This window comes from Carassius gibelio, chromosome A9 (genome assembly GCF_023724105.1).
Source record: "Carassius gibelio isolate Cgi1373 ecotype wild population from Czech Republic chromosome A9, carGib1.2-hapl.c, whole genome shotgun sequence".
Classification (NCBI taxonomy): domain Eukaryota; kingdom Metazoa; phylum Chordata; class Actinopteri; order Cypriniformes; family Cyprinidae; genus Carassius; species Carassius gibelio.
In genome coordinates this window covers 24,813,008-24,837,706 of record NC_068379.1, presented here as the reverse complement: position 1 = coordinate 24,837,706, position 24,699 = coordinate 24,813,008, and the positions used below count along the sequence as shown (strand labels likewise).

The following is a 24,699-nucleotide window of genomic DNA, read 5'->3' as shown; positions in this document are numbered from 1 at the left end:
TTCTTTCTATTGTCAAATAAAAGTCCATTTACTTTATACAATAAAATAAACTTCCAAAACTTTACAGAAAAATAAAACAAAAAGAATTCTGTATTTTTTAATGAAATTATATAAAAAAATAAAAAAGATCAGTTATTGCAGTGTTGCATATTATAAATGTTTCTTGTGAAAAGTAAAATACAGTAAAATCTAGTTCAAATGATCAGGGCATGTCTTTATGAACATTAAACACACACACACACACACACACACACACACATTTTAGGAAATTCATATGAAATTTCAAAATAGTATTTTTATGCATTCTTAAACTTTTAGAACTTTATTGCAATAGTCCACAAAGTGTCTTTTAAAAGAAACCAAACTTAAGTCTGCGCTCCAAATCATTCAAGATTTACCAAAGTTTAAGTTGGAAATGTAATTTTCAGGTCTCTGCTGAAAAAGTGATTAACATAATAAATGGATCACATAAAAATAATTTAATTCCATTAATTCATACAGTTTTACACTAAAATGAACACAAGAATCATATTTACTGGTAATCATTTTCATTTACAATGTTACCCCAGTCACATGACACCGAGACATTCAGCAGACATTTGTGTGAATGAACATGTTCACGAAATAAAAGTTGTGAATAAATATTCCAATTCCAAAGAAATGAATCAAACTCATTCAGTAACTTCTAGAGTTTAAACGAAAAAAAAAAACACCTGAAAGACTAAAATAAGAGAACACACTGTGAATCCTGAGAAATCAAATGCATCACAGCTTCCACAGAAATATTGAGCAGCACAACTGTGTTCAACACTGATAATAATCAGAAATGTTTCTTGAGCAGTAAATCATCATATTATTCTGATTTCTGAAGATCATGTGACACTGAAGACTGGAGGAATGATGCTGAAAATACAGCGGAGCATCACAGAAATACATTACACTTTAACACAGATTCACACAGAATGAAAGAAAAAGAAAAAGAACTAAATGAAAGACGCAGGATCAGTTCGCTGCAGACTCATCATGAGTGGGTTGCTGCGTCTCCTCCCTCACTTCCTGTGATCTGCGGTTCACTTCCTGTTCCTGTTCCTGTGTGGTGAGGAGGTTCCTCATGGAGTCGCTCAGCTCGTCCTCAGACTCCTCAAAGTTCCTGCAGAAGAAGAGAAGCAGACGTTAGTCTCAGTGGTCCTCAGACGTCTGGTCTCTGTCTCAGTGCAGATCTCTCACGTGTCTTCATCATCTGATCGAGGCTCCAGACGCTCTTCATCCTCCTCCACCTCTTCTTCATCACACTCTTCCTCCGACGACACCAGCGTCTCTGAGCCAAACACACACACAGCACGACGCTCAACACACAGCTCTCTCCCATCAGAGTCTCACACTGATCAGAGCTCAAATCAACCGAGTGGACTCAACGTGTGTGTGTGTGTGTGTGTGTGTGTGTGTGTGTGTGTGTGTGTGTACCTGTGCTGCAGTCCATGATGTCTGCTTGAGAGAGAGCGTTCAGCAGTGTCTCCGGCAGACGATTCGTCCAGTGCTTCCTGTTTACTTCCTGCTGCTCCTCTGAAACGACAGTTAAACAACAGGTTAATGATGCTGACATGATCTGTTCCTCAAGATAATCACAGATGAACAACTGAACCTTAATACAGTCAGCAGATGTAAAAAGCTAAAAACAAAAAAAAAAGTTGTGATGAAAGTCAAAATATTAAATGGCGGTGATCAATATTTACTGAATATTTACTAAACCATGCACAATAATAACACACACACACACACACACACACAAATGTGTAATTTGAAGCCAAATAACAGGAGGCTAAAGTGACTTCAGTAAGATCATTTAGTGAAGATTCAGCTCTATCAGTGAAATCTGCTGACTTCAGAAATACTCTTTCTGTGTGTTTTCCTGTTTGTGTTCCTGAAACTCAAGATTTTAAAGATGTCACTATCCTTTTAGATTTTGGCTCTTAATAAACATCTCTTTTGGTTTCTCCTAATTTTTTGTATACCAACTGATCATTTACATCTCATCTCACGAGACACATCACTGGAGATATAGAGCGATACATGATATTCAGATCTGTTTACGCCAGTGTCTGCTCTAATAATTAATATCAGCATCTGCAGCTCATTGCATGGTTTTGCTCAGTTAGAGTCTGAATAATACTGCACTCAATTTTCTTCCAGGTTCTCACTGTATCAGAGAAATAAAAGCCTGACAGATCAAATATGATACTCCACAGTATCTAAAGCAAGTGTTTATTATGTTTTATTTCATTTCATAATCTCAGGTTAGTGTGTGTGTGTGTGTGTGTGTGTGTGTCACCGGTCTGAGCGAGGCTCGTGCTGCTCTCGTTCATCACATCCATGTTCTCCAGAGCGTTCAGAAACGTCTCCGCTGCATCTCGACACCACTCAGCTCTCTTCACCACTTCCTCCTCCACTTCCTGTCTGACCTCTGACCCCTGCAGTTGGTTTCGTAGCTTTTCTCCTTGTGCAAACGTCAGTGTGTGGTTGAGGGGCTCGTCCTGCACACACACACACACACTCAGATGACGCTCTCTTGTGTATCATGAGTGTGTGTGAGCATCACTTCACCTCTGACTCCTCGTCTTCCTCAGTCTTCGTCTCTTCATCGCTCAGCTTGATCTCAAACATGATTCCTCTCTGCAAACACAAGATAAGGAGTGTGAATCCTCCCAGCACACAGGAGCGTCCGCACAACTCCCACTATCATGTTTAGAACGATAAATGTGAGGACAAAACATTCTTAAAGTAATGCTAGTGGAATGTTCTTATAAGTTTATTGATATATGTTCTCATAATGTTGATTGATTAACATTCTCTAAACAAGGTTTCTGGTGGTGTGTGTGTGTTTGCACCTGCTGCTGTTTCCCGTGTGTGTGCCGCTCTCTGTTCTTCTTCAGTATGTGTGTTTCCTGAGAAGATCATCACATCATCAGTTCATCAGATCGGATGCAGGCGTGATCTATATGTGGACGTGACACTTCAGCTTCTCCAGGTGGGATTCTATTACTGCATGAATCATAACTGTGCATGTTTAGCTCCCACCGACTGCTCATCTAGTATCTGTAGGAATCAGTCGTGAGTTTACATTGATGAACTGATCTCACAGTGGTTTTGAAGATGTAATCTCTGCTGGACAGCTGTGACACTGTTTACAGAATAAATACTGAGTTTAGAGATGCTGTAAATCCCCTGCTTCTGTGAACAAGAGATACGTGGACTTATCCTGTGCTGTGCTACTTCAGTGTTGAACTTGTGTTTGAAAAATGGAGAAGTTTTCATTTCTGGTAAATTACCTTTAGACATTTTCTGTTATCCAACCTGCTGATGAGGGAAATAACAGTGAACAGAGACAGTATGAAACACACACTCACCCAAACACACACACACACACACTCACTCACCCAAACACACACACACTCACTCACTCACTCACTCACTCTCACACACACTCACTTACATGCACATACACACTCACTCACTCGCACACACACTCACTCTCACTCACACACACTCACTCACATGCACATTCACTCACTCACTTGCACACTCACTCACTCACACACACACTCTCACTCACACACACTCACATGCACATACACACTCACTCACTCGCACACACACACTCACTCACTTGCACTCACTTAATCACACTCACACACTCACATGCACACAGTCACTCATTCACACACTCACTTACACACACACACTCACTCGCGCACCCCACACTCACTTGCACTCACTTACTCACACACTCACATGCACAATCACTCACTTGCAGACAGTCATTCACTCACACACTCACTTACATTCTCACTCACTCACTCGCACACACTTACACGCACTTACTTGCAAGCACACACACACTCACTCACACACACACTCACACTCACACACACTCACTTGCACACTCTCACTCACTTAAACACTAACTCACACACTCACTCGCACACACTCACTCACACACTCACACAAACTCACATGCACACTCACTTACATGCACACTGACTCACACTCACTCATATGCACATTCACTCACACACTCTCACTCACACACACACACTCTCACTCAATCACACTCTCACTCTCTCACTCAAACACTCACTCACATGCACACACTCACTCGCACACACACACACACACACACACACACTCACTTGCACACTCACTCACTCACACACACTCTCAATCACATGCACTCAATTAATCACACACTCACTTGCACACTCACTCACTCACACACTCTCACTCACACGCACATACTTGCAAGCACACACAAACTCACTCTCTCATACAATCACACACTCACTCACACACTCTCTCAAATGCACACACTCTCACTCTCACTCACACTCACACACACTCACTCACACGCACTATCACTCTCACTCACTCACACACTACTAACTCACACTCACTCGCACACTCACACACACTCTCTCACTCACTCGCACACTCCCTCACACACACACACACACACACACACACACTGACTTGCACACTCTCACTCACACATACACTACTAACTCACTCACACCCACTTGCACTCACTCACACACTCTTGCACACTCACACTCTCACTCACACACTCACTCACACTCTCACACTCATTTACACACACACACAAACACACACTCACTCGCACACACACACTCACATATTTTACTGTATTTTTGACTAAAGAAATGCAGCCTTGATGAGCAGAAGAGACTTCTTAAAAAAATCTTACTGATTCCAAACTTTATAATGGTAGTGTACATTTCTAAATAAAAATCATAAATTCATTTTTAAATTTCATATGCACACATATTAAAGTGTATGTAAAGTTTAAAATAAAAAGCTAAATTTTGAAATCATCTACTTACATAAAAATACAATCATATATGCATTTTGTATAACTGAATATATACTTTTTTAACATATTTGAATATAATTAATAATAAAATATAGAATTTTAAAATCATATACACACTTTTTTAAAATATAAACAAAATAAAAAAATATATCAATTTAAAAACAATATACATTTGTATGCATATGAATAAAAGTTTTTTAACCAAATATATATTCTGAGGTAGATGGTCATCATAGCCCAAATGGTGTTAGCATGAATGAGATCCTGAATGATCTAATGTGCTTCAGTCCTTCAGGGGTCTGACTCCATCCTCCCTAGATAGTGCACACTCACATGTGAACAGATTCATCAGAACACACACCTGCAGCTCCGCCCTCGGTCTCATGCATCTGACATCATGATGATACTGCTCTCTGATTCGCTGCAGCTGCTTCAGGTACTCCTGCACAAACACACACACAGCCATGTTCTCTAGTGATCATGAACACACACACACACACACACGTGTCTCGTCTGTAGTGAAGCCTGACCTCCTGTCCCCGCTGTCTCCTGTCCTGAGCCGCTCTGATGTTCCCATGATGCTCCTGTGGGTTTGACTGAGGGTCTTCAGTGTCTGCTGTGGACGGTCTGAGACCCTGAACACCAGAAACATATAAATACTGTGCTGTATATCTATACATACGATTTGAAGCATCTATACTTCTGGTTTGTTTTCATCTCTCACCAGTTGTTTCTGAGCTCTGAGCTTGTACTGATGAGCTTCATGTCTCCTCTGAAGATACTCGTCTCTCGCTGCTGCCACACTGCGCGCACACACACACACACACACACACACACACAGACTACAGTCATGGAGTGCCACTTCCTGAACAAGAGTTTATATGAACTGACCACAGATCAGACATCACTTCTGTGGTCTGACTGTACTCATGTATCATATGATATCAGCCACATTTATGATACACAAATATATTCAAATTTACCCACTCACACTCATGTGAAGTGATTATTACAGTTTTCATTAATATTTTGAATTAGGTTTTACTTTATAATTTTTTTGTAATTTTTGTCATTTGTGTTTGTCACTTCTATAAGCTTTGATTGTTTTTAAGTGTTACTATGTAGGTTTATTTCATATGTAATGAGCGGAGGATGCTGTGGTTCCTCACAGTTTGTACGGCTCCAGCGCTGCGGCTCTGTGCTGGCTCTGATCCGGCTCCAGCGGCTCGATCCGCCGGCGCTCCACAGCTACAGCAGGATTCATGTGCTGACAGACCACAATCATCTTCATTCATCATCTCAGCACACATTCAGGATGTCTAACATCTAACATCATTTATTATAAGGCACAGTCACATGACTTAATAGTTTTTAAGTACTTAAATACCAGACCTGAAATACACAACTTTATGAAACTATAGAGATGCATTTAGAGAGAACTACAACTAATAAAAATGACAAAACCAAACTAAAATGCACCGGGGCTCTGTCTGCTGCTCGTCTCTGAGCCGGATTCACCGCAGCTCTCAGGACCGGATTACACTCCACTGGATCTCTGCACACCTGATCTACAGGAGAGATCCTGAGATTACTCTGATCCACTCCAGAAACACCAGAGACGTGCAGATAAACCAGGGAACACACACACACACACACCTGTGTTGTTGGAGGCTTCAGGAGCCGCTGGTGTGTGTCTGTGTAGAACCGTGTGGCTGAACTCTTCCTGCAGCAGCTGGGATCAAACAGAATGATTCGAGGAGCTCAGCGTGTGAGGACAGGGTCAGTGTGTGTGCTGCTGTACCTGTGTGTCCAGGTGTCTGCTGATCTGCTGCTGTAGAAGCGGTCGCTTGAGCAGAGAGTTAGCAGACGGACGGTCTCGTGGACTGACCTTGAACAGCAGGTGGAGCAGCAGGTGGAGTTCAGAGCTGTAGCGCTGAGACACTGGACTGTAGCGCCCCCTACAGATCCTCAGCACCAGCTGCTTCAGATTACTGCCCTCGAACTGCACACACACACACACACACACAGTGTTTTACACATTTTTATTAGATACGAAATCAGATGACTTTATAGTTTTATCATTTTAATTTAAATTTTAGTTGGTTTAGTACATCAAGTTAATCTAAAATAAAATGATAAATGTTTTTTTTTGTTTTTTAATTCTGACTCAGCTGGCTGAAATTCTAAATTGTTTAAGATTTTATTTCACTTATTAGATTATTAGAGTCCATTATACAAGAAAATACAATTTCAACTCATGAGGAGCCATCATGTGTGAGTGTGTGTGAGAGTGTGTGAGTGAGAGAGTGAGAGAGTGAGAGAGTGTGTGTGTGTGTTTGTGAGTGAGTGTGTGTGAGTGTGAGAGTGAGTGAGTGAGTGAGTGAGAAAGTGTGTGAGAGAGTGTGTGTGTGTTTGTGAGTGTGAGAGTGAGTGAGTGAGAGAGTGTGTGTGTGTGTGTGTTTGTGAGTGAGTGAGTGAGTGAGTGTGTGTGTGAGAGTGAGTGTGTGTGTGAGTGTGAGTGTGAGTGTGTGTGTGAGTGTGAGTGTGTGTGTGAGAGTGAGTGTGTGTGTGAGTGTGTGTGTGAGTGTGTGTGTGAGTGTGAGTGTGTGTGTGTGTGTTTGTGTGAGTGTGTGTGTGAGAGTGAGTGTGTGTGTGAGTGTGAGTGTGTGTGTGTGTTTGTGTGAGTGTGAGAGTGAGAGTGAGTGTGTGAGTGAGTGAGTGAGTGAGTGAGTGAGTGAGTGTGTGAGTGAGAGAGTGAGTGAGTGAGTGTGTGTGTGAGTGAGAGAGTGAGTGAGTGTGTGTGTGAGTGAGTGTGTGTGAGTGAGTGAGTGTGTGTGTGTGTGTGTGTGTGTGTGTGGGGTGATTCACTCACTGGATGTCTGAGTGTGCAGAGCTCATAGAGAACGCAGCCCAGAGACCAGATATCCCTGCAGGACAGAGATCATCATCATCATCATCATCAAACACTCTCTCCTTCTGCACAAACACATTATATCAGTGCACGTGTTTTCCTCAGAAATACAGGATGTTTACTCCATTAAGAGAATAATTACTATAATCTCAGACACAGATTGTATATTTCATGCTCCGCGTTTTACAGTTCATTTGGAATTGTCCCTTAAATTAGCTTTTGCAATGTCCACTTTTTAAATTGATAAATTTAAAATAATGAATTTGAATAATGATTTTAAGGTCAGGATTATCTATATTAAATCTCTTTATACAATTTAAATATCACACTTCTAGATTAAATAGAATTTTCTTACAAAAAACAATAAAATTATAATTTTACTCATGTTTCACTAAAATTCTGTCCACTGTTACGAACAAAACAACTGTTCATCACAAAACCATGTGACCAGTATCATGTGATTATCAGTATCTGATTATCTTATCTTTTATTTGAACACTTAAAAACTGTTTTAAAACATTCAGAATAAGGTTTTCATAACTTCATAGGAATGTTAATGCAAGACGTTGTGATGTGGGAAGTCAGATGAAGAGCAGAAGGACGTACGTTTTGTTGTTGTATGGTCTGTTCTCACAGATCTCTGGAGAGAGATAGTACGGCGTGCCCACACAGGTCCTGGCCAGCTCCACAGTGCTGCTCCACACAGACGAGCATCAGAACAAACCACACACTCACACACACACGCTCACACATTCACACACACACTCACTCACTCACACACACACACACTCAGACACACACACTCGCACACACATGCTCACACATTCACTCACTCACACACACACTCGCACACACACACACACACACACACTCGCACACACACACACACACACTCGCACACACACACACACGCGCTCACACATTCACTCACTCACACACACACTCGCACACACACACACTCGCACACACAAACACGCTCACACATTCACTCACCCACTCACACACACACTCGCACACACACACGCGCGCACACGCTCACACACACACACACACACACACTCACCTGTTCAGCATTTTGGCGATGCCGAAGTCTCCCAGCTTGACCTTCAGGCCTCCTTGAGTGAGGAAGATGTTCTGGAATCAGAGAGTCGGGGGTTAATGACAGGCGAGCGGGGGTTAATGACAGGCGAGCGGCTCTTGAACACAGGTGTGTCTCAGCGCACCTGAGCTTTGATGTCTCTGTGCAGGACCTTCCTGTCGTGAATGTGCTTCAGTCCCAGACAGATCTGAACAAACCAGTCCACGATCTGAAACACACACACGATTTCATCAGAGAAAGCAGCTTTATTCACTAAAGGTACATTATATCTACACACAATTAATGTTTAGAATGATCAATTCTCCATCAACCTCTGAGAGACTGAGTTTCGTTTTCAGCGGGTCACGTCATGCAGGTGCAGCTCGTGCCCGAATATTTTACCTCTGTGATAGAGGACCCAAATACTTTAAAGAGCAAAATTCTTCATCCTCTCGCAATCACTTATATGAAAATAGACTCCCTGCTTTTTCAAGGCGAGCTCTCGTTCATCCTCTCGCCTCCTGTTATAAGGCCTGAGCAGCCAAAATGAACCTGGGAACGGACATGCTGTCCAGAGGCAAGGTAGCCCCAGGCTATTGGGCGCTGCATCCTCAGAGGGTACAGCGAATATGGGCAGTCTTCGGGAAAGCAGAGGTCGACCTCTCGCCTCGGAAGACAACTCTCTAATCTCATAATCTGTATTTTTCTCCTCCTATCGCCCTGATTCCCCAGATCATCCAGCAAGTCAAGGAAACCAAATGCTCCCTCCTCTAAGTAGCTCCGCTCTGGAAGTACCAGGCTTGGTTTCTGGAGCTGATGCAGCTGGTCATGATGGCTCCGTGGCCCATCCCATCGAGGAGAGACCTTCTCTCGCAGGCGAAAGGCATGATTTAGCATCTCCGCCCAGAGTTGTGGTGCCTTCATGTCTGGTGCCTTGACGGGAGTCTGCAACACCATCCTTGAGGCAAGGGCACGGTCCATGAGACGGCTCTATGGCCAGAAATGGTCAGTATTCCTCATCTGGTGTACTGCATGACAAGTGGACCCGTTTTCATGTGACGTGTCCTGCGTGCTGATTTTTCGGCAAGATATGCTGGATAAGGGGCGTGCCCCATCCACATTCAAAGTATATGTGGCGGCCACTGCAGCAGTTCATTTTTTTGAGGCTTCCCATTCAACGGGCAGAAATGACTTGGTCATTAAATTTCTCAAGGGTGCAAGGAGACTGAATCCTTAAAAAGGCCCCCACTTGAGCCGTTCGGTTAGGATGACTTGCAGCCCTTATCGCTTAAAAAGGACTCCTTGCTTTGGCGTCAGTTAAGCGTGTTGGTGACATACAAGAGTTGTCGGTCAGCACCTTGTGTCTTGAGTTTGGACTCTGTCTGTAAGGTCATTTTGAAACTGAGACAAGGCTATGTTCCTAAAGTGCTCTCTAATCCCTTTAGAGCACTAGTATTATCCCTATTGGCGCTCCCCGCTGCAGACGGCGAGCAGGGGCCGAACACTTTCTGCCCTGTTAGAGCTCTGAGAGTCTATGTGGAATGATCTAAACTGTTTAGACAGTCTGAACAACTGCCAGAAGGGTCTGCCGGTCACTAAGCAAAGACTGTCTCGCTGGTTTGTTGATGCAATAGCTCTGGCTTATGCATCAGAAGGACTGGAATGCCCTATTGGTGTGAGAGCCCACTCCACAAGGGGAATGACCTCCTCATGGGCGTGGTCCAGCAGCATATCTATCAGTGACATCTCTGCGGCCGTCGGCTGGTCATCGCCATCCACTTTTGCCAGATTCTAGAACTTAGACATCCCCGCTCTGCAGGCGTGGATTCTATCTAGGCTTCAGCAGAAAGGGAAGAATGATTTTTCCCAAACATAACACTTGTTTCCTTATCTCGGGGAACTGAGGTAACATTTTTATGGAATAAAAAAAGAAAATTTCAACTATTAACTACACAATTCTGACTTTCCTTTTCAGAATTGTGACACATTTTCCAAATTGTGAGATGTACAGCAGTTGGATATTGGGTATCATGGTATTGCCGGCCCGAGACTCGAACCCACAACCCTAGTTAAACTGTCTAACCACTAGGCCACGACTTCCCCTAAGTACCATTGTCAGAAGTTGGATAGATTAATAAATTTGATACTTGAAGCATACTGTTCCACTCAGATACTTCCTAAATGTATCCTTGTAACTTCCTGAATCAGTCTGCTGAACTGAACCCTAACTCTGTTGATTTAAACATGAATCTGCTGTAATGGGTTTGTGACCTGCTGCTCTGTGAAGGGTTTTCCTCTCTGCATCCTGATTCTCTTCATCAGATCACCGGAATCACAGTATTCCATTAGGATGTAGAAGTTATTCCTGTCTGGATATCACAAACAAACACAACATATCATTCACACGAATCTGCAGCTGACACAGTATGAAGACCGAAAACTGCTCAAATACATCAACTGACCGTAAAATGATTTATAAAACGCCACAATATTTGGATGTTTCATTTTGGACAGCAGAGTCACTTCCTTTCTGGAGGCATCCTTATCCCGAGAAGACAACTGTGGGACATGTGACAGAGAGAGAGAGAGAGAGAGAGAGAGAGAGAGAGAGAGAGAGAGACTGCAACATAAAGCTCTTGGGGTTCATAGATGATGGTTCTGCTGTCTCCATCAGAAGAGACTCTACAGCAGAACCTAGTTCTGTCAGACCTGGGCTCTGACCATTAATCCTAATAAAACTACAGTACTAACATTCCAGAAAAGACCCAGAGTTCAGAGAAAGAGACTTCACCCTTGGTATGACCAAAAATTTTAAATGCCACAAACTACACATACGTCAGGCTGAAGATAAGTGCAACTACTAAACTAAATTTGGCTGTGAATGAACCGAAAGAGAAAGCGAGAAGGGCCTTTTATGCCATCACAAAATCTATTCAAATTGAAATACCAATGAGAATCTGGCTCAAAATATTCCAATCAGTCACTGAACCTATTGCATTATACGGCATTGAAGTGTGGGGTCCTGAACTGAATCACCAATTTGAAAAGAGGGACAAAAATCCGATTGAAGCCCTGCAGGCTGAGTTCTGTAAGAGCATCCTCAGAGTTCAGAGGAACACTACGAGCAATGCATGCAGGGCAGAATTGGGCCAATATCCTCTACTAATGCACATTCAGAAACGAGCCATCACATTCTGGAAACGCCTAAAAATTAGTGACCCCAGCTATAATCATTTTAAAGCCCTTAAAAACCATGAAGTGGACCCTGGAAAAAGTCCCGATTCAGATGATCCTGAAGATGCAGAAGCAAACTAACATGACTAACAACATCCAGCATCAGGACTCTGAAATATCCATCCACACAATTCAGCCCAAACTAATTATAAAAGCACAGAAAGAAAATTATCTAACTTACTGGACTATAGAGACGGACAAAAACCCGCAGCACTGAGCGCATCTGTCCTTACTGTAATCACAGACACACTTCCTCACCAGCTGAGAAGAACACATCAGAGAGACAGTCTATCCCAGATTTGAAACACTTTACCCTCACTTCAAAACGTTAAACAAGAAAACAAAACTTCAATATTTATAAGGTGAAACAACATTGTATCTTACTAGCGACACGATACATTGATGCCTGTCACAAAAAGAGGGAGGAGCCAACAATTCAGTGACGTGCCTACACACACTACAACAGACACACCACGCACACACTCTCTCTCTCTCTCACACACACACCACATTGAATTCTAAATTGTTCGTAGAATTTTCAAATGTTATTTGTTCTAGTTTTTAAATGTATATACATGCATGTTTCTGCTGCATACACATCTGTTCTAGATTCAGTGTAAACACTATGCTTTGGCAGTACATTGTAACAACTCATGCCAACTTCTACTGAAATGTTGTTCAATCATCAAACTACAACTGAAGCATAAACTAATTAAGATTATTATTAAAATACAAAACAAATATCATCAAAACGGAGTTATGGGAAATAACTAAAACCCATTTAAATCTCAAATATAACGGATTTAAAAAAGGGTTTTCTCTATTTGAGAAAATAGAGATCTACAACTGATCTACAACACAAAGAACAAGGTGAGAAACTATTAGGCCTATTATTTATGTAATAATTTCAGTTTAAATGACACACAATATTAAATTGATGTAATGATCGAGATTATTATGCCAACTGAACTTTTAATTAAATCAGTGAATTAGAATCTTGAATATTAATATCAACATTTTAATCAGAATCAGTCTATTCTTCTGTTTGAATTGAAGGTTAGCTGTCAGCTGCCTCGTGCTGGAGCAGTCTCACCTGTGTCACTCAGAAAACGCAGAAAACACGTCTCACCTGTCTCAGGTTGATCTCCTTGATGACGTAGAGCTGCGCGTGTCCGTGTCGCTGTTTGACCAGCAGCGCGCGCCCGAACGCGCCCTGACCGACCTGCCGAAGCACCTCAAACTGATCCATCACGATGAAGATGATGAATATGAAGACGGTAAGGAGGAGGATGAAGATGAGGATGATCTTCTGCGAGACGGTCAGGACGCGTGTGAACACGACCGGCGCGTCACTATAGCAACACGTCAACAGCGTCATCTGACGCCGTCACGCAGAGGAATGCGCGTTCACGAACACGACTGAAAAAATTCAGAAGTTTGCTCTACTAGTGTGAGGAGGAACCGTGGATGAAATGGATTTCGGAAAGAAGAAGAAAACGTATACAGTATATGCACGAGGCACGGTGCACGGCCGCATATTTTAACCTTTGTGCAACGCTGTTTAAGACTTTCTTATTTAAAAACAAATAAATAAAGGTTTTATGATTTATGATTAAGATTTATGATTATTCATACAAAATTATTCGTTAAATTATTTAATTTTTATGGATTTAAATATGCGCGGCAAATTTCATTCAAACAGAAAAAACTAGAGCTAGAGATGATCCTGGACACTTGACTCACGAAATTATATCAGCTGGTTAAAATTAAGAAAATAACACAAACATAAAAACATCTGGATATATATATATATATATATATATATATATATATATATACACACACACAAAACAAACTAAAATATTTGGTCAATAAAATAACATTTTATTTTTATTTTTTCGAAATAAAATAATGGCGTTTTTTAAGAATGAAAAGTAATCTGATTTTGGAGTTTGACAGTAAACACATTGTATTCATGCTTGGAGCGACCCATATAAACGAGCAAAAATACTTTACATGTCTTGAAATAATAATGTCTCAGCATTAAACATCGACCGTCCCTCTTTATTCACTTGTTTCTGGAGGTTTATCATTCAAATGCAATAGGGTAGTGTAAAATACTTCGCTAATGTGATAAAATAGCAGTGTGAGAACGAGCCCCATCTGCGTGACTGGAATATAAACCCGATTACTGTCTTCTGATAGCTAGAGAAGCATTGATCATCAGATCCCAAACACTCGTAGTTTCTGAGCTCACTGAAGCCCTTGTCTTGGGCTCGCTGTAATGTCTGCGGTTCGTCTCAAGGTGGCGTGCTAACATCACATCTGCAAACATCTGTTCAAACTCAACATACATGTTAGTAGGTAAACAACTTAAAATGAAGTTCTACGAGCTGATTGTGTTAACTCGAGTCTTGTCAACTTAAACTCAATTTTAATTCCGTAACTCGTAACATGATGATGTGTGTGTGACTGGAGGAGTGTGTTCACTTCTGTCATTCCTGCTGAACACACTGGATGGCACTGCACACACACAGACACACACACACACACACACACACACACACACACTAATGTGATCTACAGCAGCAGTGGGGCTGAATGAGGGCACTTGATGATGTCCATATGGTTCTGGAGGTCACTGTTGGCCGTCCCCTTATTAGTGCACTTATATAAAGATATAGGGGTGACTTCAGAGAGAGAAATCAAGACATACGTGTGGAGTGAAAACAGATAAGAGCAGAAGTGTTTAAACAAACACACGAGGACAGTTCAACCTCTTTAACTTGATGGAAAATTGATATTTTATTTATAAACCTCATACTTTCCCCCCTTATTTCAGTTAATGTCATAAAACTAGCGTGTTTAACCAGTTGTAGTGTTGACAGTATCGTGGAAACACGACTGATGACGAGAAAAGAGGAATAGGTGAACTGATTCAATTGAGTGAGTCATTTAGGCGCTCCGATTGATTAAGAACTTGTGACTGCGATCATTCAGTTCAAGCGATTCACTAGCAAAAACCAGATCAGAAGAGCCATTCGCTCTTGAGCGTACCGCCACCTCTCCGTGCGCCCAGAACGTGCTTTTAGCGTACAGGTACATTCATTTGGACATCTGTTTTAATAGAGGTTTTAATCCTTTGCCTGCGCTGCAGCTTTTCAGAGTGCCCTGCACGCTTCCTAATTCTTCCTAGTTCGGAGTATCATTTGAACCAGTTTGAGGATCGCGAATCATTTGAGTCAGTTCGGTAGTTCGGAGCGGGTTCGCGAATCATTTGAGTCAGTTCGGGAGTTCAAAGCGACCCAGCTAACAAAAAAAAAAGGTCCCCAGCAGGCACGTGCACAGGTAGGGCTAAACCTGTGCATAGCACATGCCCTTTTTGCCCTTACACTCCGAAGTGCCCTTTAATTGGTTTTTATCAATGCTATTGGTCACCCTTTATGTCTGTCTGTCTGTTTTACAAATATTTAGCAAATTAAAGTTCTTAAAACGAGCTTGTGTAAATCTGATCCTCAAGCTGTCAGTAAGATGATAACTCCGCCCCCTCTATATTCATTGAATCAACTGAAGTTCCACAGCAGCCCCACAGTAGATGAGCTGAACAAAGTTTTGCGAAGGGTAAATAAATATCTTGTTATATAATAAATATATAAATAATATTTATAATTGTTATAAATAAATATCCAAAATACAACAAACTGTTTATCTATATTATCTAATTATCTAATATATTGTTATGGTTGTTATTAATCGTGAATAAATCTAAAGCTTTTGAGACTATTATTTTGTGTTATTGAATTTGTCATGAAGATGTGACAATTTCTTCTTTTTATGCAGGCTTACTAAATAATCTTGATATAAAAAAAAGGGTGGGGGGTGCCCTTTGTCATTTTCAGCACATGCCCCTCAAAAGGTCTGTGCATGGCCCTGGTCCCCAGGACGCCCCCTAAATGGCCTCTGCGAATGTCCCCCAGACGTCAGCGTGTAGGGTCCTCTTGACGTCGAGCGGACATTCATGGGGACGTTTACAGGACGTGCAGCGGACATTCGGGACGTTTAGGGGACTTTTGCTGTAAATCCTCTAAATGTCATTTTATTGTACTTTTAAACTAATCAAAGACAACAGACACACTGTAAGCATGAAACGCATGCTACTGAAGCAAAAGACGTTTATTATTGTGTGTGTGTGTGTTTTGGTGGACGGTGTGTCCGCGTGTCTCTGGTTGCCAGCTGTGGTTAGTCGATGGCATTTCTTCCCATTGTCTTCTAACCTAAAAAAAAAAAAAACTATATTGTGTGGCTATATTACTTTTTTATTAGAGCTCTATGTAGTATAGCAGTCTTAAATGCAATAACTAAAATAATTTATTTCCTAAATAACTTTTCTTGTCGGCTTACCAACAGTTTATACAATACAAGTTTATTTATATAGCACAAATAAACAGTTTAATACGTAAATTAAAATAATTAATTTATTTGTCTTACCTGTGTTATTTGTCACTTTCTTTTCTTCATGTTTTCCTTGGCATTCACTCTATAACATTCTAGTAGAGCTCCTGATGCAAACATATTTTCTTCATTCATGTATAAACCTAATTGTAGCTATGTTCAATTATATTATTGAAAGGCATCATGATTTTGATGTTTTAATGCTGAAAACAGACTCCTGATTTAATGACATTTTCTTTTTACAGAAATGAAAATTATTAATTTAACATTAACTTTATTTTACAATGTATTCAAATCCATATAGTAAAAAAATATTATAATAATATTAATCTGCAAATCAAAACTTTTTTTTTTTTTGCAATCTGTTATTATTACTGTTATTATTATTATTTTGTTTTAGGCAAAAATACCCTCTAAAATCCAATATGAGTTTATATTAGTTGATTAATATAGAGTTAGATTTTGTCAACTATCTTCTTGTGAGTTGTAAGGTGTCAGGTCCAGTGTTGGGAAGGTTACTTTGGAAATTTTATAGGTTACAAATTACAAATTACCTTATTTAAAATGTAATATGTAGTGTCACTGTTTCAAGTGACTTTGAGTAATGTAACTGATTACATTTGATTACTTTTTTATTATTATTACATTACTTTTCTAAATTTCTATTGTTTTTTTTTTTTAATTGTGATTATTTTGAATCATTTAAAGCAGGCAGGGTTAATGATACAGTGGTACTCAACACTGATTACTCTCAGATTTCAGAATCCTTCTTCACTTGAATTAAGATTGTAACGTACAACCACCTCAAAATAGGACTTTGGCAGCACTTTTTACTTTGCAATCTTTTTTAGGTTAAATACAGATTTAAAATCATAAGATATAGTTTAATAGCTATGATACTGTTTTTGAAATCAAATCTTTGCATAGCTATGACAGGAAACATTGGCATCTAACAATTTCTTGGAAAAAAGGCAGTTAATCTAAAAATAAAATAAAATAAATAAATAAATCATTAATCATTTACATAAACCAAAATAGGAAATAAAACAGTTATGGAATAAGCTTGTGTAATATTCTGTGTCTTCAACTCCAGAAACATTGGTGTCTCATATTTTAAATATATATGTGTGAAAATATTCAAATGCAAAATAATTTAATTACAGTTTACATTACATTAACAGATTACAGCTACAATACTAAGCGGACGTTCGGAACCTAATTGCGGTCCCCTATTTGTCAGTTTGGGGATCGGGAATCATTTGAATCAGTTCGGGAGTTCAAAGCAGATTCGCGAATCATTTGAGTCAGTTTGGAAGTTTGAAGGCAGTAATGCAGTAGCGCTTTCTAATGGTATTTTTTCAAAATCCTTTTGCACATTTTATTTACGTTCAGTAGTTCTTTCTGGCTCAAGCAAATCCACAAACTAATAAAATGATTTATTATTATGGTCACCTGTTGACTGCTGTATATAAAACCCCTTCAATATAGTTGTTGTTACCTCAGGGGATGAGGGGAGTCATCAAAAAAAAAAAAATGGCTATATTAGAGTAGCAGCAACTCTTTTGGGCCACTTAAAGCACTGGTGGAACCATTGCGTGCAAAATGATTCGCCAGAATCGGACAGTGAATCGCGAATCACTCAACTCAGATCGGGGCTTCGAGCGGCTTCGCGATGCAGTTTTGACTGCTCTAGTGTGAACCGTACTTTATATAGTTTCCATATACTCGACTACATCAACTCTGAATAAAGAAAAGAGAGATTTAGAGCCAGATTTTTGTTCACGTGAAATTTAGCTAGCAGGAAACACAACTAAAGTTTTTTTACTTTTAATTTAAATCAAGTCAGTTATTTTCCTATATTCTCTTTTGAGTAACATTAGTAAAACAATCCAAAGAAAACCTCTTAAAAACAAAGTCAAAATTAGATCAGATCATGAAATAAATCCGACCAAAGGTTCTCTGTGTGCTTCATAGCAAACAAGTGAAACTCATTTCATTGTTTTAGATTATAATTATGTGTAAGCTTTGAGTGAAATCTGGATTGAACTCCTGAATCATATTTAAGGAGAAATTGTGTGATTTATACCTCAATGACTTGACCACAGATATTAGATCCTCAGTAATTCATCATTCACATCCAGACTCATCTCTTCTTATTACTAATTATTAATTAGTTGTATGAACGTCTATAATAGTAAACAGAAGACAGCAGATTATTTTAGGTTTTTAATTTACTTTAATATCAAAAGAAGAAGAAGAAAAATCTACGATGTTTTCAAGACTTTACCAAAGAGGAGAAAATATTGAGGATAGTCATGTTGATTAGAAGAAAATCTCCCATCAGTAATGCAAGATAAATTATATTAGATGATCCATGGTTATCATTAATACTGAAACAACACTAAAATTAGCAAAATAAATATTTTAATAATGAGAAAATGAGAAGCTTTGCTATATTTACAATGAAAGCATCATGTTCTGGTGCTGAGCATGTGTTTATATGATGAGATCGGTCCGAGCTGTAACATCAGTGTTTTCAGACAGAACAGAACACACACGCACACACACACACACACACACACACACAGTGAGGAAGAGAACATCAGTGCTGCTGAATAAACAGAAGCTCGACGGCGAGAGAGATTTCTTGAGGCGACCTCGTCCTCGCCGTCTCTCTCCAGATGATGATTTAATTAGACGTTAATAATCTGGCTGGCACAGAGCCGACTCACACCCTTACATATGAAGATAAAGCCATCCGTTATAGATCCCCGCAGCTCAATACGAGCTCCAGCGGCTGAGGGATCGCTCTTCTGCTGAATTACTGTGAGCTTACTGATGGAGGAAACACCCAGAAGAATGGAGAGGAACCGTGGGGCGTTTGGACGGATGAGGTGAACGGCAGGTTAATGCAGCAGACAAACGAGCCAATAAGAGCAGAATTGAGACGAACGACACGTCCATCGCCGGAGATCAGAGGAAGCTCCTCGCTGAAAAATAAAGCGTGATGGATGACAGAGACCGGACGCATTCACACATGAGGAAGCTGAAGGACGTCACTGCTTCATAAAGCAGATCATTTGGTGTAAACATTTATTGGTTCTCAAACTGAAATAAAAATGGATTTGCACCAGTAAACACTGAACAGCCTTTCAGACCTGCACACACATCTCTAAAAGAAAAAATAGATTTATATTATATATATGAGTTTGTATAAATGTGCAAACTGTTGTTCTTTTTATCGTTTTTTCTCTTTTTATTTTTCCCAGTAGGAATATAATATTAGAAGACCCCCAAAAAACAAGAACTGACTTGACGTGAGTGAACGTATTAAAAACATGAGACAAAGACATTAACAAAAACAACCAAATGCTGTCGCTATTCCCACAGTTCACTGAGGAAACAGAATCCACTGAATTATAAATTATTCACAAAAAGCAGGTTGTGTTTGTCGTGAGACAGAGAAGCGTGTTTGTGTGTGTTGCTTCGACCGTCACACGGAGGAGAACGAGACCCAATACACACGTGAAACCCACCGGAGAAAGTGTTGAACACCAGATCATTCAAATAAAAAACTAACGAACCAATAAACAGAGATTCAGAAATCAAGAAGAGCACAGTTCTGGCTGTATGTTGAGATGATCCAGTCATCGGTCAGTGGTTCTGCCGCGGGTCAGGAGAGTGTGTGACTGGACGGGTGTCACTGCAGGAGACACACACACACACACACACACACACACACACACACCATCACTGATCATATGGGACACTTCAAGATGCAGGAACAGTGGATCTGGAGGAGCAGAGATAGCTGTATGGAAACCTACACTGAGATCTGAAGACAGCGCTCTCCTCGGAGTCCTCCTGCCTCGACCCACGGGCCGGACCCCCGCCGGAGCCTACACACACACACACACACACACACATACACATACACATACACACACACACAGACACACACACACGCGCACACACACACACACACATTAATGGCTAATAATGGCATTATGAATTAGCATATTAATGAGATCTGGAATGTGATTGGTGGGCTCACCTGACTGGACACCATGGGCGGGGCTTGAAGTAAGGGGGGGTGGATCTGAAGCGTGTGTCCCAGCAGAGGGCAGCGCAGGTCACCTGACACAACAACACATCCTCAAGATGACCTCAACACCCTAATCAACACCAGACAGGACCAGAGCACTCACCTTGTGCTGACACCAAGGATCTGGAGAAGTGAGGCATGATGGGAACAGTGTTGAGACTGGGACGGATGTTCATTACGTTGCTGAGGTGTGTCTGTGTGTGAGACTGAGTCGGTGAGGACGAGCTTCCCAGCTGAGGACTGCTCTGTGAACAAACCGTCAAACACCTCGATGAAGCTTCAGGTCATCACAGATCAGGGTGAGTGTTTCTTCATCAGGTTTGTAGAAATGTAGCACTGCATCAGTGTCTCATCAATGGATGCTCTGCAGTGAATGGGTGCCGTCAGAATGAGAGTCTATAATCATAATAACACTTCCTCCAGTGAAGACGTGCATCTGCTGTTGTCTCTCACAGATTAGTTTAGATCTGTTTAAACGCTGCTTGATCTGTGCAGATTTCTCTCCTGATTCAGACCAGAACACTTTTTCACTGGAGGAAGTGTTATTCTGGATTATAGACTCTATGTGTTTGAGTTAAAATCATCTTAATGCTGGATGTGTTTCATCTTGTGTCTTCTCCAGATGTTCACTGATGGACTGGAGTGCTGTGGATTATTGGGATGTTTTTATCAGACTCTCATTCTGACGGCACCCATTCACTGCAGAGCATCCATTGATGAGACACTGATGCAGTGCTACATTTCTACAAACCTGATGAAGAAACAAACACAAAACACATTTTCAGCTAATGTTAATTTTATGTGAACTATTCCTCTAACATAAAAGTATTCGTCCGACTCTATTCGTCAGAAACAATAATGTCAGACACATCTAGGATTCCCTGAGGCTGAGTACATCATGGGCTAATTTGTATTTTTGGGTGAACTATCTCTAAGTGAGCACACTGAAACTGTTTTACACTGAAATGGAGAAATGAAGGTGGTCTGGAGTGTTCTCACTGGTGACGGCTCCAGACCGCAGACATCGCTGGGCTTCTGTGAGTGAGAGTGACTGGAGCTGTAGCATCTGTTGTGTTTCCACTGCAGCGCCGGATGAGACGGAGGTAACGCCAGGTGCATCATCACCATGGAGCCTGCGGCCGGGGGCGGAGCTCCTGCACACACACACGCACGCATGCACGCACACACACACACAAGCACGCACGCATGCACGCACACACGCACGCACGCACACAGACGCACACACACACACAAAAAAACAAGAGAGAATATAAAGAAGACTGATGTGTGTAGACACAGATATAATGATTTAACCAAATCCAGCACTGAATCAAGGACGTTCTTTCTCTCGCAGCTTAATCCTCCGATCAAATTAAACCACAAGACGCTGGAGAAGGGGAACAGAATCTAATTTGAGTATTTGAGGAGCCCTTCTAGCCTCCTCTTTTAATTAGTTATGAAAGACGAGCGATCAGTGAGAAGCCATTCACATTAATGGAGGACACATCAGCTGCAGATGAGAAGGACAGGAGCCGTGAAGGCCTTCTTTAAGAGAAGAACAAAGCAGCCAGGAATCACTTTTTAATTACCAGCCATGTCTGTTCAGTAATGAGATCGCTGGGAGCAGAGAGTGTCATTTCAATTAGCACCGATCTGCCTCGCAGGAAACCACACCAGCCTGAAGGTCACTACATCCTGACACACACACGGAGCGGAGATCAGAACGAGGAACATGCGTGTGTGTGTGTCAGGAAGGCTTCGATCACACACACCGATCCTCAGCGAGCTCTGATGACTGACACTAGAGGACTGACCGTGCTGTCAAGTCTTACAAATTAATCCATTAAAAAAAACATCATTACTTTAATTTCAGATAGTTTCTCATTTTAATTTTGCTTGACAGTGTAATAAAACGAACACTGAAATATAAATTAATCAAAACAATAGACAGAAGTACTAAAACAAACATGCTAATGAAAACGTTAAAATATGAATAAACACTATAAAATAACCCTGGATTGATCTGAACAATGTTGTCTTCTGCAGAGCTGCTTTAGAGGAGTGTTTGAGTGATATTTCCCATCATGCATCTGTCAGAAGAGCGTCTGGTCTGTACCTGAGCAGTGTTGCGAGCCGGAGGGGGGCGAGGTGCGGTGGTAGGACATCTGCTGCGCTCCTGGAGGAGACAGGAGCCCCACGGAGGAGCTGAACACACACACACACACACACACACACACACACACACCAGATCTTCAGGATTCACTCTGCTTTATGATGAACTATTTGGCCAAACTTTTGTGATTATATATCAATATGGCTAAAAAAATAATACTTATTAATATTATTAGTAATGATAAAAATCAAAAAAATAAAAAAAATTATATAACCAAAATAACCAAAAAATTATAATGAAAGCTTGCAAATCAAATCAGTGCTGGGGTTTGCTCTTCTGTGTGTGTGTGTGTATAGCTGAGTGTTTTTTATGTATAGGTGTGTCTGTGTGTATGCGCGTGTGTTTGTGTGTGTGTGCGTGTGTGTGTATGAGTGTGTGAGTGTGTGTGTGTGTGTGTGTGTGCGTGTGTGTGTGTGTGTGAGTGTATGAGTGTGTGTGTGTGCGTGTGTGTGTGTGTACCTGCCGGTGTTCTGCTGGTTGGGAGGAAGGATGCTGTAATACACCTGGACGGGCTGCTGATACGTCTGCTGAGGCACAGACGCCTGACACACACACACACACACACACACACACACACATCACACAGAGGTTAAACTGCTGTAGATCCCTCACACCTTCCTCTGCTGGATGCGGCGCTCACCTGATAAGCTGGCGCTGGAGGATACTGGACCATCATGCCTTGCAGCTGATGCCCCACACTGCTGTGCTGGGTCTGGGTCTGGATCATGTTCTGGTGGCTCTGCTGCTGGCTTGGCATCACAGTCTGGTACCCTGAGGAACACACACACAGATACACAGAGACATGAGAACAACAACACGTCAAACTAAACCCAATGAAGCCTTTACTGTCAATCAACAAGAAGCCGTTTACCCTCATTACACATTACACACAGTTTTCACTGAGAGTTTAACTGGGTGGATGCTCTAAGACCCTCACTTACATTTTTTTATTACATCTTACATTTTTATATTTTATTCCAATAGGGTTAATATTCTGGTAATTCTCACATTATATGTTCCTATAAATTTCATACAATGATATATTCCAACAAAATTTCCAATCGACACTGAAAAAAATATAAATATATTTTGCATCATAGTTTTTAGGGTTTTTTTTTGGTTCATGTATAATTTCAAAAATTTTAAGATCTACATTTATTCACATTGTTTCTACAAAAAAGGGTGTAAATGCAGTAATAACATGGTAACATTCAAAACTTTGACAATGTCTACACATTAACTCACGGAGAACTTGCTGATCAGATACAATGTGGTTTTATTTGAAAAATATACCGATCTGAGGCACATTTGCAGATTTATCTGATCACTTAGAGCGAATGAAACCCTTCCTGAACGCTTTAGATCACTGCTGATCTGAGTAAAGCAGCGGTGTTAAACCTGCCTCTCGTCATCTGAACACACACACTTCTGGAAGGACAGCAGCTCATGTGATGGCAGCGATGTCTGCGTGTCAGTGTAAGAACAGCTGCTCATCTCCACACAGGTGCAGGCAGGCCGTTATGAGCAGAGTGATCTACATCGGTGTCAAGGTTATAGAGACGCTCTCCACGGAGGAGCTGCTCTGTGGGAGGTCTCCATCTCTGCTGGCTTCGGGCCAAAGGGACAGCAATCAATTTAACCCAGATGAGCACAGAAGTGGGACAAAGGAAGCGGACGGCCCGCGGCGAAGAGACGGTGAAGGCACGCTATTTTTAACTCCGTTCTCTCACCTCCACTGAGGAGCAGAGCATGATGGGAATGTCATATTATCAGTCCAGCTGAGCGAGCAGAGAACAGGAGAAAGTGCTTTACACCGGAGTCAGGATCATCTGAAGGGTTTCACTGTTGGGCAAATATCTAC

At 41.1% G+C, this 24,699-nt stretch overlaps 2 protein-coding genes and 1 long non-coding RNA gene across 10 annotated transcripts in view; 1 reads left to right on the top strand and 2 right to left on the bottom strand.

Moving 5' to 3' along the window:
- Nucleotides 1–531: 531 nt before the first annotated feature.
- LOC128020054 (serine/threonine-protein kinase Nek5) lies at nt 532–13,560 on the bottom strand. 2 transcript variants are annotated; one of them, XM_052606591.1, is made up of 20 exons: nt 13,238–13,560; nt 11,337–11,433; nt 11,146–11,243; nt 9,020–9,103; nt 8,860–8,930; nt 8,403–8,489; nt 7,758–7,812; nt 6,687–6,887; nt 6,542–6,617; nt 6,365–6,453; nt 6,055–6,152; nt 5,610–5,688; nt 5,416–5,520; nt 5,247–5,327; nt 2,886–2,942; nt 2,602–2,670; nt 2,330–2,531; nt 1,465–1,563; nt 1,228–1,318; nt 532–1,150 (listed from the first exon to the last, which is right to left on the bottom strand). In XM_052606591.1, the coding sequence occupies exons 1-20, from the start codon at nt 13,484–13,486 to the stop codon at nt 1,003–1,005; spliced, it is 2,136 nt and encodes a 711-aa protein (XP_052462551.1). In that variant the 5' UTR covers nt 13,487–13,560; the 3' UTR covers nt 532–1,002. The 2 variants fall into 2 exon arrangements, with proteins under 2 accessions (XP_052462551.1, XP_052462552.1); XM_052606592.1 differs by having other exon boundaries at nt 6,774–6,887.
- On the top strand, nt 12,058–13,720 carry LOC128020055 (uncharacterized). The gene is made up of 2 exons (XR_008185278.1): nt 12,058–12,978; nt 13,165–13,720. It is a non-coding gene; the product is annotated as an uncharacterized LOC128020055 (long non-coding RNA).
- Nucleotides 13,721–19,639: 5,919 nt separating this feature from the next.
- Nucleotides 19,640–24,699, bottom strand: part of LOC128020053 (R3H domain-containing protein 1) — a 35,517-nt gene continuing 30,457 nt past the window's right edge. For all 7 annotated transcript variants that reach the window (XM_052606584.1, XM_052606590.1, XM_052606586.1 and 4 more), the window contains 8 exons: nt 23,479–23,609; nt 23,298–23,380; nt 22,782–22,870; nt 21,665–21,819; nt 20,769–20,910; nt 20,615–20,697; nt 20,388–20,459; nt 19,640–20,263 (listed from right to left, as the gene is read on the bottom strand). In XM_052606584.1, coding sequence (XP_052462544.1) covers nt 20,261–20,263; nt 20,388–20,459; nt 20,615–20,697; nt 20,769–20,910; nt 21,665–21,819; nt 22,782–22,870; nt 23,298–23,380; nt 23,479–23,609 — 758 coding nt within the window. In that variant the 3' untranslated portion in view covers nt 19,640–20,260. The remainder of the gene's footprint in view (nt 20,264–20,387; nt 20,460–20,614; nt 20,698–20,768; nt 20,911–21,664; nt 21,820–22,781; nt 22,871–23,297; nt 23,381–23,478; nt 23,610–24,699) is intronic.